The sequence below is a fragment of the Penicillium angulare genome, assembly GCF_028827245.1.
Source record: "Penicillium angulare strain IBT 27051 chromosome Unknown utg000011l_segment0_segment0, whole genome shotgun sequence".
NCBI classification, from domain to species: domain Eukaryota; kingdom Fungi; phylum Ascomycota; class Eurotiomycetes; order Eurotiales; family Aspergillaceae; genus Penicillium; species Penicillium angulare.
Genome location: NW_026623170.1, coordinates 708,891 through 727,382, shown reverse-complemented (window position 1 = coordinate 727,382; position 18,492 = coordinate 708,891). Strand labels below are relative to the sequence as shown.

General features: G+C 47.0%; 4 protein-coding genes across 4 annotated transcripts; all 4 read left to right on the top strand.

Moving 5' to 3' along the window:
* Positions 1–809: 809 nt before the first annotated feature.
* N7478_012429 (uncharacterized protein) lies at positions 810–3,878 on the top strand (the record flags this gene model as incomplete). The annotated part of the gene is made up of 6 exons (XM_056928643.1): positions 810–1,228; positions 1,277–1,442; positions 1,495–2,014; positions 2,168–2,503; positions 2,560–2,829; positions 2,911–3,878. 6 exons carry the CDS (start codon positions 810–812, stop codon positions 3,876–3,878), a joined length of 2,679 nt encoding a protein of 892 aa, XP_056773201.1.
* A 992-nt stretch (positions 3,879–4,870) lies between these two features.
* N7478_012428 (DUF803 domain membrane protein) lies at positions 4,871–6,432 on the top strand (the record flags this gene model as incomplete). Its single annotated transcript, XM_056928642.1, has 7 exons — positions 4,871–4,880; positions 4,941–4,966; positions 5,088–5,178; positions 5,249–5,339; positions 5,393–5,553; positions 5,614–5,905; positions 5,973–6,432. The coding sequence occupies 7 exons, from the start codon at positions 4,871–4,873 to the stop codon at positions 6,430–6,432; spliced, it is 1,131 nt and encodes a 376-aa protein (XP_056773200.1).
* Positions 6,433–7,126: 694 nt separating this feature from the next.
* N7478_012427 (uncharacterized protein) lies at positions 7,127–10,255 on the top strand (the record flags this gene model as incomplete). Its single annotated transcript, XM_056928641.1, has 3 exons — positions 7,127–7,352; positions 7,440–8,248; positions 8,309–10,255. 3 exons carry the CDS (start codon positions 7,127–7,129, stop codon positions 10,253–10,255), a joined length of 2,982 nt encoding a protein of 993 aa, XP_056773199.1.
* Positions 10,256–11,027: 772 nt separating this feature from the next.
* Positions 11,028–14,094, top strand: N7478_012426 (putative importin beta-2 subunit; the record flags this gene model as incomplete). The annotated part of the gene is made up of 3 exons (XM_056928640.1): positions 11,028–11,129; positions 11,317–13,935; positions 13,993–14,094. 3 exons carry the CDS (start codon positions 11,028–11,030, stop codon positions 14,092–14,094), a joined length of 2,823 nt encoding a protein of 940 aa, XP_056773198.1.
* Positions 14,095–18,492: the final 4,398 nt, after the last annotated feature.

Sequence of the window (18,492 nt, the reverse complement as noted above, 5' to 3'; positions counted from 1 at the left end):
TTACCTACCTTCTCACCCCTTAACTAATTCTGATATTCTGATCCTTTTCAGCAAATACTACGACCCGTGGACTCGATGCCTCGACGAAATGAAACAGGTACGTCAAAGAACCCCCTTTCCCTTCCTCCGAGATCATCTTCGAGGTCTTCTCAAATTCCGCCGACCCACCCAAGCAGAGTTAGTCTGCAATTCCTCCTTGTCCTTTCTTGCGCTATCATAGTTTATCTCCCTGTAATGTTACTATTGTTTTGTTTTGGCTTTCTGCGTGATACCACTTGCAACCAAAAGTTGTTTCGGGCGTGGAAGGGAGTACTGGTGGTGATCGTTTTTCCCGGTTTGCATTTCCACACATAGTATTCGGCGTACAAGCGTGATGGGCTATCTATCTTTAGTTTAGATACTGGAAATAAATCGTCCCTATTCAAACATTTAACTCCCCTTTGTAGCATGTCCATCAACCTTGGAAGGCGGTCTTGAGAGTCAGGGTGGGCATGAGAAATCGGCATAGAGCCCTTGGTAACGCATGTTTGCTTCCCTAGACTGATCAGTTCCCACCCACATCTGTGACTGGTGGATAGACCAATGGGTACCAATGCATGCACAGCCAACGAGGGGCTGTGGCAGGAGAAGGCATCCCGGCGCTTACAGCCAATTCAGCCTTGAAGCTAACAGGGCTATGTATTTTCGAATCAACCTCCAAGTCCACCTTTCTGTTCTTCTCTTCTTTTAATCGCTCACACTCAGAGTCGCCCTCTCAGGTAGACCACCTAAATCGCCTCTCTCTCCAACTTTTTGCTAAATTTTACGCTATGGTCGATCCCGTCGGTCTCATCTCCCTCGGCCTCACTGTTTGTCAGAGCCTGCTTACTTACTATGACCAATACAAATCCTTCTCCGAAGAAACCAGCAAAATTCTACAGCGGTTAAACATCTTGAAAGATATTCTTCAGGCTTTACATGATGTCCTCGCCGACGCTCAGGTGGTAGATACTTCTACCTCTGCTAAATCCAAGATTGCGCTCCGCTGTGTCACTGATTGTGAAGACGGAATTAAGCGACTAAATGATATGCTCTCCAAGGTCATGGAGCACGAGTCTGGTAACTCTTCTAGGGCCAAAATATTCGACCGAGCCATGTACCCTTTCCGACGAAAGACTCTGTTGGCGCTTTCATCCACAACGAGAGAGCTTCAAGAGAGCTTAGATACAGCTCTGCATCTACTAGAACTGTATGTGCCTCGATTTCTTACATTTGACAGGTTACTAAAATACAGCAGCTCTTTATGTCTGGCAGCTAGGAAACAAATAGTTCTGCTCGGGGAGACTTCGACAAACATCGCGACGAGTACCAAGCAAACTTTGGCACTTACTCAACAGATAGACCACAGACACGATGAATTCAACAATAATCTAGTGGGTCTTGCCCACAAAATGGAACAGATGGTTGGATCTCTCTTACATCTCCACCTTCGTTCTAAGACTGACTCCTGGGCAGCAATTAGTCATTTCCCATTACGAAACAAGATTCCCCGATCCCTCTGCACTCCAAGGTCTTATCACCCAGCATCACCAAATTGATCAGGGTATTGGGCAGCTTAAAACGCAGATAGAACCTCGGCAACGTCGCTCTAAGCGGGGCTGCATTTGTTTCCCATACGGACAAACATCCTTTGGTCATATGGAAGGTTGTCGTTTCTACCTTACAGGGAAGAAGTTCAGGGGTCTTCGAGCAAAACATGTCTTCTGCAACAAATTCTTGTCTTTCTCTGTGAAAATCGCTTTTGGCATCACGACAGGTGCTGGTGGGTTCGCAATTAGCCCTCACCTGGAATTCCAAACAATGGTCGCCAATTCGCCTGCATTCGAGGTGCTGAAAAATTTAGAGTCCAACGCACACACCATTAGGTCAAAACAAGGCATGAGATCTCTCGTGGGGGCTTTTAGAGATGCCCTCATAACAATAGAACGAGTATTCCAGGATCGAAGGGCCTCTCCGACAGATATCGATGTCAACGGTAACACGATAGCGCATGTAAATTCCCCGAAGCCATACCATTTAAGTCTCTTCAAGTTCGCTTTCAAATATTTCCATCATTTCACTTCTGCTACACTATGACACACGTTTATCTAAACCAAGTTGTATACTGAATGTGTACTCTAGTTTATAGCTCGAATCATTCAATATATCGGCGAGTACGGATTTTATGACGATGGACTAAAGAAAGTCTTTCTGGATATTGTGAATGAAAGGGTGTTAGGAAGAATGCTTCTCAACTCTTCAAATAATCAGGATCAATTTCCTGTTGATTTCTTTATCAGCCACATCTTGGCACGCTATTCAATCCTCCCTCGCTGGGAATTAGACGACGACTTTTTTCGGCTCTGCCAGCCATTCTTAGATGAAGACTCTTATTGGTGCCTGGGTACACCAGGGGGTACTCAATCCGGGAATTCCATGAAAATATTGCTCTTTGAAAATTTCAAGGACTACATCGGAGTAGAAGGTGTGTCCTACTGGAGATTATTTTGGCTAAATCTGACAACTATACCGTGATCTTAGAAATTTCCGCTTCTGAAGCACTTGAACCTTTGATCAACAGGGATTTCCGACTACTGAAGTCAAATATCGAAAAAGGAGTTGAAATGCCATTATTTCTATATACGCTTTGGAGTGACGGTTTTCATGCGCTGTTAAGTGCTGGATATAAGATTGGCGGGGGCTATTTGGATGTGTCTTGTTCGATTGGCAACATCGAATGCGTCCGTAATATCATTGCCGCTGAAAATTTCGAATTGAATGGAGAAGAAATGACATCCATCGCGAGTAATAGTAAGAGTTTTTCCCTTGATATCGTTCAGCTTGTTATTGACGGGCTGGGGGAAAGAAGAAGGAGACTACATAATCTTGCAGAACGCCACTTGCCGAGCGATGTAATTCAGGATCTCATGCCGAAGCCAAATACACTTCTGGGTTTTCAAGCTAGTCAAGTCTATAACTTGCTCAAGGAATATCATGTGAAATTTAATGATATTGAAGGTAAAGGGTGGGTTGTTTACATGCACATCGACGAAAATCCAATCGTGGCGGATATGTTATGGGATGCAGGGTTTCGAGATATTGATGAGACCGACAGTGATGGTTTTACCGCACTAATGGCCATGCCAGGCATCCATCGATATCATGATGACTTCCTGGATTATGCAGATTGGCTGATCAGAAAGGGGGCGGACGTCTATTTCAGACGGGGGAATATTCCTGCTCTGCACTACTTGGCATATAATGCTTCATGGTATTATGCTACGCGCGAAGTGAAAAACGCAAGTGAAAGCGAAGAAAGGATGTTGCGACTTATTTTAGAGGAGGATTGCCAAGACTCGTGTCACTGCGCCTGCTCTACAGGCGGATGCTATGCTGCGACGCTCTTCTGGCGCTCTGATCCTCCTGATAAAGACTTTTATGCCTATCAGCGTCAATTCCCTTCTTTGTTTTCTACTTTTGTGAAGCGAAGGCTAGATCTGACAGAAAAGATGATGTCCGGGGTACTGATGAGTCTCAACCAACATGCTATTGATATTCTTCGCGTACTCACTTTCGATACCTTGGGTATTCCACATACCTGTCAACATCATGAGGAACCCGATCACGATGAGATCCAGGATTCGATAGATGACCTTGCCTTTCTTGAGAAGCTTATGCTGGAATTAATACCAATGTACGAGGCTTCGGGCAAGGATCTTCTCGCATTTTTGCAGGATGAATGGCTCGATCAAATGGAAGAGGTTTGGAACCAACCTACCAGCAAAGAAGATATCAGGAGAGTGAGAGGGCTGGGAGTTGTTTTGAAGGAGATTTCCTCGGAAGATGAAGAGGGCTACTGAGTTAAGGCAACATGATCAAACATGTATTCAAATTGTGTATTCATAGGCCATGATATACTACTCCCGAGGTCGGATGAACTCATGTGATCATGATTGGACCAGTTGACTGGACAAGTGTCAGCTGGGATATGCGCATCTGGAAATTAGAAGCCCACATAATTGGGCTCACAGATCAATATCTGGTCCCTAATTTTAAAATTAAATAAGGAGTGGAGCCCGCCTAAGTATAGATGTAGCCGAAAGCGGTGTTCCCCTACAGAGTGTTGGCATGGAAGATCGCAGTGAAACGACGATCGCCGCTACTTATGAACAACTTTCAGGGTCCAAGCATAAGCCTGCACAATGCCTGGATGAATTGACCACGTTTATTCCGAGTAGACATATAAAATGTATAATAATGTTAAAATACTGTTATATAGTAAAACAAGAGACATATACTCTATAATATTCTGCCATAACGCTGCTCAGGTCTAAGTCTAAGTACACCAACTCAGCCGTTCTCTTACGCGTCCCGATCGGCCCAGTCTCGAAACGGAACCCCACCGCACGCAGGCACCAAACATCTTACCTTTCGCCTTTCCCCTTACTCATCAGATTCCCTGCAGAAACAGACATTTCAGCATTCAGAAAATCTACCAGAAATCTCGGGCGGGCTCGTTGTTTCTGTACCACCTCTTCCTCCTCTACCTATCCCAGCCCCTAGCCGCTGGTCCTCCGCGATTCCCTATCCCTTCGTTTGACCGAGTCGCTCATTTCCGCAAGCCCCCGATCTTCATAGTAGGCACTGGAGGCCTTTCAACAGAAGGAGCATCGGCTCCAAAAGAAAAGATCATATTATTCAAAATGCTTCCAGACAAGTACGAGCGACCGCGCTTTCCCCCTGCTTCTGCTTTGATCCCCATTTCGATGTGGACAACTTGGCCAGAAAGGCTAACCTGCCGTCCGCGCCGTACAATAGATATGTCGGGCTTATATTAGCCATCCTGTCAACAATGGCCATTGGTATGGGATTTCTTGACTCCGGTCTCTATGGAAGATAACGACTAATTCATCTGTTCTTAGGCACAAGTTTCGTTATTACAAAAAAGGTTCGTGCGACCCCGAAGTCCACCGGCTGGAGAATCAGGCCTGCCCAGGCTGGGCTGGAACGTCGGAAGGGAATTGGACATCGATATCGGTGGAATAGAAGTGCTAATGCGCTTATTTTAGGGTTTGATGCATGCATCCGAACAACATGGCTTTGAAGGCGAAGGGTTCTCATACTTGAAGAGTCCGATTTGGTGGGCGGGTGTTATTGCACGTACGGAGCCTTGACATTTGAAACAACCAACCCCGAGGATGAAAACCCGAATCGCTAACGTGACGAACAGTCGCCATTGGAGAAATTGCCAATTTCGCCGCATATGCTTTTGCGCCCGCAATTCTAGTGACCCCGCTTGGTGCGCTGAGTGTTCTGATCGGGTACGATCTCTGTTCCGTCCGGTGGCTGGTGACATTGCTAACAACCAAATCAGTGCGGTTCTAGGCTCATATATCCTGAAAGAGCGATTGGGAACACTAGGTAAATTGGGCTGTGCGATGTGTCTTTTAGGCTCAGTCGTTATTGTCCTCCATGCTCCCCCCGACAAGCCCGTCGAAACCATTGACGATATCCTCGGATATGCCGTGAAATTCCGTACGTTTGCGACTGGCACCTGAGATTCTCCCATTGCCTGCTAATAAACCTTCCGAATAGCTTTCCTTCTATACTGCTTGGCAGTCGCAATCTTCTCGACATTGATGATATACCGAGTCGGTCCGTTGCACGGAAAGAAGAATCCCCTCGTTTACATCTCGATCTGTTCCACTGTCGGCTCAGTTTCCGTCATGTCGGTCAAGGCCTTTGGCATTGCGGTGAAACTGACTCTTGGTGGAAATAACCAATTTGTGCATGCATCTACATATGTCTTTGCTATTGTCACTGGTTTCTGCATTTTGACTCAAATGAACTATTTCAACAAGGCATTGAACTCATTCCCAACCTCCATGTAAGTCACCAACATGCCGAAGGAATCATTCTACATCTACATCGCTAATACCATTCCCGCAACATAGTGTGAATCCCCTCTATTATGTTACTTTTACGACCGCTACGCTCTGCGCTTCCTTTATTCTATTCCAGGGATTCAACACCACAGATGCAGTCAACACCATCTCCCTACTCTGCGGCTTCCTCATCATCTTCACCGGCGTATATCTTCTGAACCTATCCCGACACGATCCCGACGGACGAAACCTCTCCCACTCCAAGCTCGACGACGAGGGCGTACCAACCGACGGCATCGCAAGCTTCCAAACACGGCGATCCATGCAATCCCGCCGAAGTTCCTCTAGCATCGCATTCCTCAACGGCCACGGAGACCGCGAGGGTCTTATCCACTCGTACGATCTCGAAAATAACTCCGGCATTGGTCTGAATGATTTGGCAGAGGATACGGATGGTGAACCTGGTCCGACTGTTCCGCACGGAGACAACGAGACAGCAAAGCATACCAGACATAATAGTCAAATTTGATCGCTTGGAGTGGTTTGAAGCTAGTAGCGCCTCCCACTTCCTTCACGAAGTTACTGCCGCAACGCTCTTCTCCATTTTCTTCTCATCTTTTTCCCTTCCCTGCTTCTTTCCCGCATCGGCCTCCCCCCCCCCCAAAGCCCCTGTATTTTTATTGTTTCCCTCCAAAACGCCCGAGTGAAGAGAATGATACTCGGGCATTCTCATACCAGGCACTGGAAATGCTGTATGAAACGATTGGATATGACTCTGGGTTTCTTAAATAGGTGAATTTCCTTGTTCTTGTTTTCCGACCATCCTAGTTTCCTCATTTTCTTTTTTCTCTTTTTTTTTCATGTCCTTTCTCATTGTGTGATTTGGTTATTGGGCGAGAGGGCATCTTGTATATACGGAGTGTTTTATCATGGAATTTCATTTCGCAAATAGAGTGGTTAATCCATCATCATACATCCATCTCATCTCATTATGTACAGGAACTGAACTGGGCTGAACCGAGCGCGAACCATAGAAGTGGGGCTGCCCGATGATGTAGCTCACAAGTCAGTCAAGTCAGCTGTTACTGGAACTTGCGCATCCGATCTTGATTTGATTTCGATCTTGATCGAATTGTCCCACTCTCGTTCCTCACCTTCCTTCCTCGAGTTCGGCTCGGTTTGGTTCCTGTATATATTCATTTCCGAGCGGGACAGCATCCGCCATGCCCGGTCTTCTCCGGAAACTTATCATCATCGCCGCGGTCGACGGACTGATTCTGCACGGTCACGGCGTCAACGGACCCCGCCACAATAACAATGGGAGCAATAATGAGGCCTCGTCCATTCGCATCGATTACAAAACGAATAAAATATCCGCTTTACCAACTACCACCACCGAGGTACTGGATAGTCGCGATGACTTGAACCTAGAAGCATACGGAATTGTCGGTACGTGAACCAAGCAACGCAGAAACAACTCACCAAACCCAACGCTCCACATTTCAAAGTTGAAACACTCTAGCTAATATAATCTAGGCCTGTTATCCGTCGCATCCCGCTCATTCCTAGTATCAATAACGCAACGAACACAAGTCGCCCAAATCCAAGGCCGACCAATCTACGCAATAACAAACGTCGCGCTAATCCCTCTATCCTGCCAATCAGACGCAAACCGCGCAATCACACAAGCCCAAAAAGATGTTTCGCGCAATAATCCCGATCCAGATGCTACTCTAGACTCCGACTCTGATTCCGAGGACGAGCACGAAGACAAAATCCCCGGAGCTAGCACTAGCACCGAGAATGCGGAGACAGAGACAGAAATCCCCAGCGCGCCGACTTCACCCTCTCGTGCTGCGGCGGTCCATACGCGCGGTGCGAGCGTTAGTAGTATTGCGGAAGATGTTATTGGGAAACGGGTACCGTTTGGTCGGTTTGCGGCGAATTGGCTTTCAAGGAAGAATTTGGGATTAGCGAGGCCGGGACCTATTGCGCAGGATGTGGTTGAGAGTATGAGCCCGTTTGATGATTCGTTGGGACTTACGAGCGCGAGTGTGAGTTCAGATGTTGGTGTTGATCTGTCTGGACTGAGTACGGAAGGGGGTGCGGAGGGGACTGCTGCGTCTGGAGATGAGAAGGAGAAGGAGAAGAAGAAAGAGGGCGTTAAGGATGGCTCAAGATCTGATCAGGCAGCTGAATTGTTGCCGAAGCTGATTAATTATACGAAGTTATTGTTTTCGTCGCATAATTTCTTTTTTGCGTATGATTATGATCTTACGAGGGCTTTTGATGCGCAGGGTGTGAGGACGGAGCATCTTCCTCTTCATAAGGCTGTGGATCCTGTGGTATGTACAACTGGTGTGGACTTGCAATTTAAAGTGGTATATCATGCTAACTAAGAGTAGTACTTCTGGAACAAGCATCTTATGTTCAATTTTATTGAAAACGGTGCACATGGATTCGTTTTACCTCTTCTGCAAGGTTTTGTTGGCCAGCGAGAATTCACCGTGGCAAGCCCTGAGAAAAAACCAAATGATGCCTCTGCCGAAGAGCTGACTGAGCCAAAGATCCTCGGGAATAGTCACGATGCCGCATCTGTGGAGGCCGAGGTTCCTAAGCGCAATTTCCTCTTAACACTCATTTCTCGTCGCTCAGTCAACCGTCCTGGTCTTCGCTATCTGCGCCGTGGTGTAGATGATCAAGGCAATACAGCCAACACAGTTGAGACGGAGCAGATTCTCTCAGGCCCTAGATGGGATCCGTCAGATAATGTTTATTCGTACCTACAGGTGCGAGGGTCGATCCCGCTCTATTTCTCCCAATCGCCATACGCTTTCAAGCCTGTTCCTGTACTTCATCACTCTACTGAAATTAATCAACTTGCTTTTGAAAGACATTTCAGGGAGATGAGTCGCAGGTATGGCAAGATACAGGCTGTGTCTTTGATTGATAAGCATGCTGGTGAGCTGAAGCTCGGTGAACAGTATGAGATGTATACGGATGTTTTTAATAAGGCCGGCGGGATTGAAGGATCACCTTTGGGATTGGAATGGTTCGATTTCCATAACGAGTGTCGTGGAATGAAGTTTGAAAATGTCTCTCGTCTTGTTGACCGTGTGAAAGAGACGCTAGAAGAATTCGGATACACCAGCCTTAAAGGGGGGACATCTTCGCTCAAGCAGACTGGTATCATGCGCACGAATTGCATGGACTGTCTTGATCGAACTGGAGTTGCCCAGTGCGCATTTGGACAGTGGGCGCTAGAACGCCAACTTCAGAATGAAGGTCTCGCGATTGATCTGGGTGGTGACTCGTCAACCCAATGGTTCAATACCCTCTGGGCTGATAACGGCGACGCGATATCCAAGCAGTATTCATCCACTGCAGCATTGAAAGGTGACTATACCCGTACCCGGAAGCGAGACTACCGAGGTGCCCTCAACGACTTCGGTCTCACTCTCTCGCGATACTACAACAATATTGTGAACGATTACTTCTCCCAAGCCTGTATCGACTATTTACTCGGTAACGTCTCGAAACATGTCTTCGACGAATTCTCCGTGGAACTTCAAACCACCGACCCGGGCATCTCAGTTGGAAAAATCCGACAGAATGCAATCGACACCAGCTGCAAAATCGTGATCAGTAGTCCCTCTGAAGAATTCCTCGGTGGCTGGACGATGTCAACGCCCCGCCAACCGAATACACTACGGACTCTCCCATTCGAAGAGTCTGTCCTTCTTTTAACAGATGCCGCCGTGTATAGCTGTCGCTTCGACTGGGAAACGGACAAAGTTCTCTCCTTCGAGCGCATTGATCTACGCTCCATCTCCCGTATTCACTACGGTACATACGTTACCTCTATTCTGACAGAAAGCCAATCAGACGAACGCACCAATGTTGGTTTGGTAATTGTATATCGTGATGGAGATGATAATCTGTTGCGCGTGAACACCCGCTCTCTACAGACTAACGTTCGACCTGCTGCTCTTGAAGCTACGGCTAGCTCAACTGGGGAATGGGATCTGATCTCCTGGTTACGTGGTAGTAAGCGGGCCACTACCCGCTTTGTCGCATTCAAGTCCCTTCCTTTAGCGAATAAGGTGACTAGTCCTCGTCTTGGACCTACTACGGGTACTGTGCGCGAGCTTGATCGTGTCCGGACGATCAGTCATGATATTGAGCGGGCGATGATGGCGGGTATTAGTGATGGAGGGACGTCACAGAATGCCGAGTCGGAGTCGGGGTCTGTGGTTGAAGAGTGTGATATTATTCCTTTGGCTGATGCGAAGAAACGAACTGGAATTTTAGAATACTTAGTTTATGATATTAAGAAGATGGTGTGGGCCTAGTTATTTAGTTTTACCTCGTGGTTGGTGGGTTGGGGAAGTGTGCAAATATACCATTTGCACATGTCGCATTTACAGTTTACATTGTCGGCGTCGATCTGTTTATGGCTTATTTCTTGGTGTTCTCACTTATCACACGATCTGGGACCTTTGAGGGCGTGGGTGCTCGAGGTTAGTCAACATTTACTATTATGATCATCGCGTAACTATATTTACCTCTTGGGGCTGGCGAGTCAGTTGATCCCGCCATATTGAGGCCTTAAAAATAAGGTTGCTACGAACATATTGTCCTTGTTTGTAAGACATACCATCCAGACTCTCGTATATTATTAGATACTATCTAGAGTACAGATGTCCTCTCTAACCCTTGACCATGTCGTTTGCAGTTTTCCCATACTACTAGTAAACTCTGGTAAATCTCTACTGTAACTGTATTGTTGCAGTGGGCACGTTTACTTACACTCTCTACCGCCTTTCCCTTTCACCCGTTCGCCTCCAACCTCCCCTCATTCTCTTAGGAAACTTTGCCATACAATTCAGTTTTATTTTTTTTTGCTTTACAGGAATCAGTTCCTTCTGAGTTTCTGCACTACTTTATCCCATCCCTTATATCTTCGTGTGCTGGGTGCATATCAGAAGACGGATCGTCTTTGATCTGGGGAACGAACAAGAGAAGGGGGAGACCCGTTCCCACATTCTTGGCGGGGCTCATTGTGCCACACGCACTTTTACTCCTGCGGTCGCAAAGCAAGACTCTCTAGCCCATTGCTTCAACATGGATTGGCAACCTCAAGAAGAGCCATTGAGGCAGCTGGCCTGCTGCCTAAGGGACTCACTCAATGGCCAAAATCCCGAGCTCCGAAAACAAGCTGAACAGGTACTTACCCTTTAATCCTCGCTCTTAATTTTTTTTTTTTGAGGCCTGCGGTGCAGTTGCAGTCCAATCCTTCAATCTTGAATTTCCCCTCCCACTGGCAACCCCTCCTCCCCTCTGGTCCAGGATGGAAGAAAAGCAAAAAGATTATACAGAATTTCATACTGATCAATATGTCGCGATTATTTAGATGCTTAGCCAGGCGCTTTCATCTCCGGACTATATCAACTACATTACATACATTTTCTCGACGCCGCATGCTCCGCCCAATGCTGGGATGGACGATAATGTCTACAGCTATGTGCGATTCGCCGCAGCCATGAACATTAAATCGAAGCTTTATGTGGCATATCATAGCATTCCTACCGAGAGTCTGAATTTCCTTCGATCCGCTTCCCTGATCGCCCTGCAGGACGGTAACTCACAGGTTCAAAGAGGTGCCGGCAGTCTGATCACTGAGCTGGTACAACGTGGTGGATTATTGGCCTGGCCGGAGGTTTTGAACCAGTTGCTTTCTCTCGTTGGTAACTCTCCGGGAAATGTGTCGGTTGCTGCCCAGGAAGCTGCGATGTCTGCTCTCTTTAAGGTCTGCGAAGATAACCGCAAGATCTTAGACCGCGATTATCAAGGACAACGCCCGTTGGATGTGATTATTCCTAAGCTTCTGGAATTCACTGCTCGCGAGAGTTCTAGGATTCGTTCTCTTGCTCTGAGCAGCATTCAGATTTTCCTTCCGCATCAACCTCAGGCGTTGATGAGTTCGCTCGATATTTTCTTGTCGCACCTGTTCAACTTGGCTGGAGATCAGGATACTGAGGTTAGGAAAGCGGTTTGTCAGTCGTTTTCGCAGCTTGTGGAGTTCGCACCTGAGAAGCTGATCCCACACATGGAGGGTCTGGTTGGCTATATCCTTGTGCAGCAGCAGAATGGAGAGGACCCTGAGCTTGCTCTGGATGCAGCGGAGTTCTGGATTGTATCGGGTGAGCAGGAGCTCCTGCAGGAAGCTCTAGGCCCGCATATGTCTAAGATTATCCCCGTGCTTCTTCAGAACATGGTCTATGAGGAGGAGGATGTTATCCGTCTCATGGACAACCAGGATGACGCCGACACCGAGGATCGTGCGGAGGATCTGAAGCCCCAATTTGCCAAGAGCAAGGCTGGTCGTCTTGATATGTCAAAACAGGGTGATCAAGCCAACGGCGGCCAACAGCAGCCCGGAGAGGAAGAAGAGGGCGAACTGAGCGAAGGCGAAATTGAAGATTCGGAGTTTGGAGACGACCCCGAGGATGAGTGGACTCTGCGGAAGTGCTCTGCTGCTGCGCTGGATGTATTCTCAAATGTCTACCATGATCCCATTTTCGAGATTATTCTGCCATACCTCAAGGAGACTCTGCGACACGACCAGTGGCCCAACCGCGAGGCCGCCGTTCTCACATTGGGTGCCGTTGCAGATGGCTGTATGAACGCCGTTATGCCTCACCTGCCCGAACTGGTTCCGTACCTGATTTCCCTCCTAAGCGATGAACAACCTGTTGTGCGCCAGATTACCTGTTGGTGTTTGGGACGGTACTCGGAGTGGGCTTCGCACCTGAACGAGCCATCTCAGAAGCATCAATTCTTTGAGCCGATGATGGAGGGTATTCTCCACCGCATGCTTGACAACAACAAGAAGGTGCAGGAAGCTGCCGCGTCTGCGTTTGCCAGCTTGGAGGAGAAGTCAGATGAGAACTTGGCACCTTACTGCGAGCCTATTCTCCGTCAATTCGTCCAATGCTTTGGAAAGTATAAGGACCGAAACATGTATATTCTCTACGACTGTGTCCAGACCCTCGCTGAATGTGTCGGAGGTGACCTGGCCCAACCCCAACTGGTTGATATTCTGATGCCTGCCTTGATCGATCGATACAACCAGGTGAACGACCAGTCTCGCGAACTCTTCCCGCTGCTTGAATGTCTTGGATACATAGCTGCAGCCTACGAGGATGCCTTTGCGCCTTTCGCTCCACCACTCTTCCAACGTTGCGCCACAATTATCTACCAGAACCTTGCAGACTCCCATGCCTCCGCAAACAATGCCGCCGTTGATGAACCCGACAAGGATTTCCTGGTTACTAGCCTGGACCTTCTCTCCTGCATTATTCAAGCCATCGACAAACAAAAGAGCAGTGAACTTATCGCCAAGTCCAACCCGCCATTCTTCGAGCTTCTTTCCCTTTGTATGCAAGACCCCAACTATGAAGTTCGCCAGTCCTCATACGCTCTTCTGGGCGACTGTGCCATCGGCATCTTCCCTCAAATGGAGCCATTCGTTCCTGAAATCCTGAAGCACCTCATCAAGCAGCTTGACTTGGATTTGATCCCCGATGATGATCGTCACACCGGATTCAGCGTATTGAACAATGCCTGCTGGTCTGTTGGTGAGATTGCCGTTAAGGAGGAGAAGGGTGCCATTGTGCCATACATCGACTCATTATACCGTGGTCTTTTAATTATCATCAACAGCGAGGATATCATTGACTCCGTCAACGAGAATGCCGCCATGGCACTTGGCCGTCTTGGCCTGTGTTGCTCTGACCAGCTGGCTCCACGATTGAGCGAATATGCCAATCCCTTCCTGAAGTCAATGGGCAAGATCGACTTCAGCCGCGAGAAGGCATCCGCACTCCTTGGCTTCAACCAAGTGGTGATGAAGAACCCTCAAGCTATGGAGTCATCCCTTGGAACTTACTTCGCGGCCATTGCCGCTTCCACAACCAAGTCGCTCTCAACAAACGAGGACTACCGGGATATTCAAAGCTCATTTCAACAGGTATATATTCTAGCCCCACCCTGACACAGGGAAACACCATTCTAACTAGTCAAACAGGTTTTGCAAGGCTATAAAAATATGATACCCGACTTCGATTCGTTCCTCTCACAGTTGCCTTCTCCCGTGAGTCAGAAGCTGCGTACAGCCTACCAGGTATAGCCGGTGATTTGCGACACCCCTTCACGCATCGACTCCAACCTTCCGCCTATCATCTTGCATGTATAACGGTGGCTTTATGAACAGCAGCGCAAACCTCCTCCATGTGTCTCTTTTTGACTGTATCTCATCCGTTGTGGATGAATCCAGAAATGTCATGACATGACCATGCCTGATGCGATACGTTTCTCTGACACATTTCTTTTACTCTCAAATTCAAATTCATCTTTTTTTTTTTTTTTTCTTCTGAGCGCCACGGGCTATTATACCCGTTATCATTATGACCTAGAAATAGGAGGAACGAACAGGACAGGAACAGGATAGGGCAAGCACGAGGAAAATAACAAGGAGAATTAGGTCAATAATCAAGGCGAGCTAAGATCTCGACTGGGCGTTGCTTTTTTATTTTTTTATTTTCCATTTTCATCTTCATTGGTATTCTTCATTTTCATTTTCATTTGCATATTTTTTTATCCCACATTGGAGCTGCGAGCGCGAAAGAGGGAGATGAATAGGGGAGCCAGCATGGGAGTTTCCAGATGCCATTTCATTTGAATTGGCTTGACTCGACTTCTATCTACTATACGTTATACTTTATACGTTATATGACGATTGCGATCGCATGGGATGGTTTGATATCATTCTGGTTTTTCCTTCCTTGTTTCTTGTTGTTTCCTGTTCTTTTCCCCTTTTATTTATTGCACTTCATGTTGCATGTTGATATAGGACAGGCTCTTAGGTGCGTTGCGTTGTTAGCGCTGCTTGCTTTTGCTTTCCAACTTCCCCGTTTTCTTCTCCGATTCAATAGATAGATTAGATAGATTCTTCACCACCAAAATCAACAAAAAATCTAGGTAGTCTGTGTTAGTCCCGTGCCAGTGATAGATAGTAGCTCGATATGACGACTCCACAGGTTAAGAAGTGTTAAGCTTCGAATAAACGACATGGCGCTCTAGATCCGTGGTCGCCTCCTTTCCCTGCAACTTCAACCGACGCTCCCTCCTTCCCTCTATGTACATGTACACACCAGCACCTGGTACCAACAGACTCAAACCTAAACCCAGATTTAGCATATCGGCAAAACAGCCCAGAATCCACATTCAGGATCCTATTCTTGTTCTTGTTCTTGTTCCCGACACCAACTAACCACTGGCAGCAGGACAGACTCAAATTAACTTAAACCCTTGGCACCTTGGCACCACCACTCACCTCAACGCCTGTAACTCCAAGGCTCAAGTGCAACTATTACCAAACCCCCACTCAAAAAACGCCTTGAGCCAAAAGTCCCGTGCGGCGCTCTATCTTTCCTCTTTTCGTACAATGCAAGTCTTGTGCCAAGAAAACAAGCGAGAAAAAAAAAGGGTCCAAAGTCCAAGCTTCACGCTTCCTTTCTGCCGAGACTGATTATGGTCAGATCGGATCACCTTCTTTTTACTTGTTTTGGTGGTTTAGGCTACGGAGGAGATCGGGCCAAGAAATTTAGTTTAAGGATACTTTGTTCTGATTGGTATGCTGTACGCTGTACGCTGTACGGAGTACAGGGATGAGATTGGTTGGTTCAAGCTTTGGGTTGATTTAGATTAGGGGGAAGTACTACTAGTAGGTTTATTCGAGAGGGGGGGGGGCTACAGTGTAGGGGGAAATTAATTACTGACTCGCAGTCACTGGTGCTTTTGAGAGTTAAAGTTGGAGTTTTTACATTCCCTGAGAGTTTAATTCTAGACAGGGATCTTCATCTCGCTTAATTGACGCCTTCGGGAGTCTGAGCTTAAGTTTCGGAGGGAAATGGGCTTTGTTGTTAGCCTCACCCAGGGCGCGGTCAGGGCTATGTTGTGATGGTAGAATGGCCTTTACTCTATTTGTGTAGTGATAACTAGACGGTAGGCTGATTATTAACTTCATGATTCGATCTTGAACTTGGGGCCCCTCTTGGCTTCGGTTTCGTGTAGGAGATTAGGTCACTCAGGCTAGCAGTCTTGTCCTACGCAATGGAAGATACATTTTAGAGAAGTATGCCATTCAAGGCTCTCATTAAGTTAAGTTATCGAAGGTTCAAGTTCAAGTTCAAATTTTAAGTGTCTAAGCCATAAGCTTAGACTAGTGTGTCTGGGCAGACCCATTTGCGTCGTTTATTTTGCTATATTCATCTAATACACTCAGGCTATACCGCATTTGGAGGCAAGCCACGAGATGAGATGGGCCGTTTCGCATCCGAGACGAATAAGTCATCAGGGGAGAATGAACCCAGGATTCACTTTGCAATTTAACATCTGACCGAGGACTAGGGTATTTTCCAATTAATACTCTGGACCAGCCAAGGATGTGCTGGCATTGCATTCAGCCGCAGGTATGTCTTACTCTGCCCTACACTAAGCCCAGCACGGACGTGTTACCTGGGTAGGTTCCTAGGACCTCGGGCACCGGAGAAATTTGGGAGAGGTACATACATGTATACATGTGGAGATGTAGAAGAAGGGTGTGGGGGCGAAAATGCAACTTGAAGAATGCAAGGAGAGTGAGTATTGTAGATTGTAGACATTGCTTTTGGTTTATTTTTTCATTTCGTTTCCATTTCAATTTCCATTTTGTGATGTACATGTATGTACTAAAAGCAATCCATGAAACGAAGTCGACCATTCTCATTCTTGATACAATCTGCCAGATTCACCACGTCCATACGCGATCCTCCTTCCTCATCTTCCAGTGAAGCATGCAACATTGGCTCATGAGTGGGTCCCTCAAGTTTGAGATTAACATCAGATGCATGGTCGGAGAATCCATCAGCGCTCCAGGCAAAGCGACCTATCGTAACGAGACAGTCAGTGGCGATGCAAGATATACTCTGCAGATCGGGGCTTTGAGACGATAGAAATTCTATGTCTGTTATTTATTTTGGGGGCTGCAACTTTGTGCCATTCCATGTAATGTACTTGCCTTTCTTAGCTCCTAGGAAATCATCCAGATTTAATTCCGAGTACGTTGCTTCTCCCGAGGGGCGACGGCAGTATGCGGTCAGGAGGTGCCCATTCTTGAGCTCGATATCCATTGAAGATTTGTGAAACCCCATTTTTCTTTTTTTCTTTGCTCTTGGCTGCAGGGCTGATTTAGGAAGGTCTCGTAATGGGGCGAGGAAAAGGTTAAATTAATCGATGTCACGATCCTGGAACAATATGGTACTATTATCCAGGATGCAATGCCTTTGTACAGGGAATGGAGGGAGGAGAAATAACAAAGGCGCCAATTGTCATATACAGTGAAGTTCTGTTTTGCCTCCTTAGGTGTTGCCTCCCTACTGATTTCTCGGTGCTGAATTCCGACGAGTATTTCTCCTCGGAGGGAGGCGTTGTCTCTCTTGAGGTCTGCCATCATGTTGTCCTCACTATGACTTGTATACTGGGAGATGAGAAAGGGGCTACTTCTTAGGTATTTCTCCGCACTCCGTACTTCGTTAATCCGTGTATCGATTAGCTATACTTCTTAGTCTTTTTTGCACGTAATGGTAATCATGACTTTATGCAGAATTAAAACGTGGGATTTCAGCCTCACAATCTGCCTTAGCCTTACTCGGAAAACGAGTAAGGCATTTCAGTGCGACCTGGTGAGCAAGTGGCTTGGAGCCCGATTGACGCTAGCGACTTTAATTAAGTTGTTGGGAGATGAGAACTTGGAAATCGTGTAGATAAGGGTCTATCATGCTTCAGAACTACCAATCCTGTAGGTCGTTCACACGGCACAACGGGGGATTTTCGCTGTAGTATCAATCCTTTAGCTGTGGAGAATGCTTCTGTTCATTTATTTCCCCTGCATTTTTCTCCTTTTTGCCTCCGTACTTTTTACGGATTTTGTTCGAGTTTAATTTCCATTACAACATGTCCATGTGTTTCTGGATGCACGATGGGATATTGCTTTTGTTTGCCTGCAAATCCTATGCTCTTTCTAGCTTAGTGGATATCTGAAACCAATGGAGGGGATTATAGATCGACGGCTTGACTCGCCCCTCCCATAGACGTTCAAGCTAAACCAGCGGACTGGTACTCCGACCAAGTGAACAAAAGGGCCCATTGTTAATCTCGCCCATGATCGACGGGCCACTAGGCTAGTCTACTTTCATGTACATAGTTTCGCCCCACACGTCCTCGATGACCCTCACTCATTCTTAGCGCTGTTTAAGTTGGTTAGCGGGTGTTGCCTCCCATGGACAGTGCTTTTCCTCCATGCGGCCACCTGCCAATGGGCAAGGGTATGTGTAAGTTAGATGAGAACCGCTATGTCATCTGGCAGAGCGGGAGAACCAGAATGTCGGGCTCTGGCGCCCAACTCTACCAATAAGTCACCCTTCGTTGAGGAAATATACCCTGGGCCTCCCCAGGCCCAGATCTGGGGTCCTTACCCAGAAGCCTA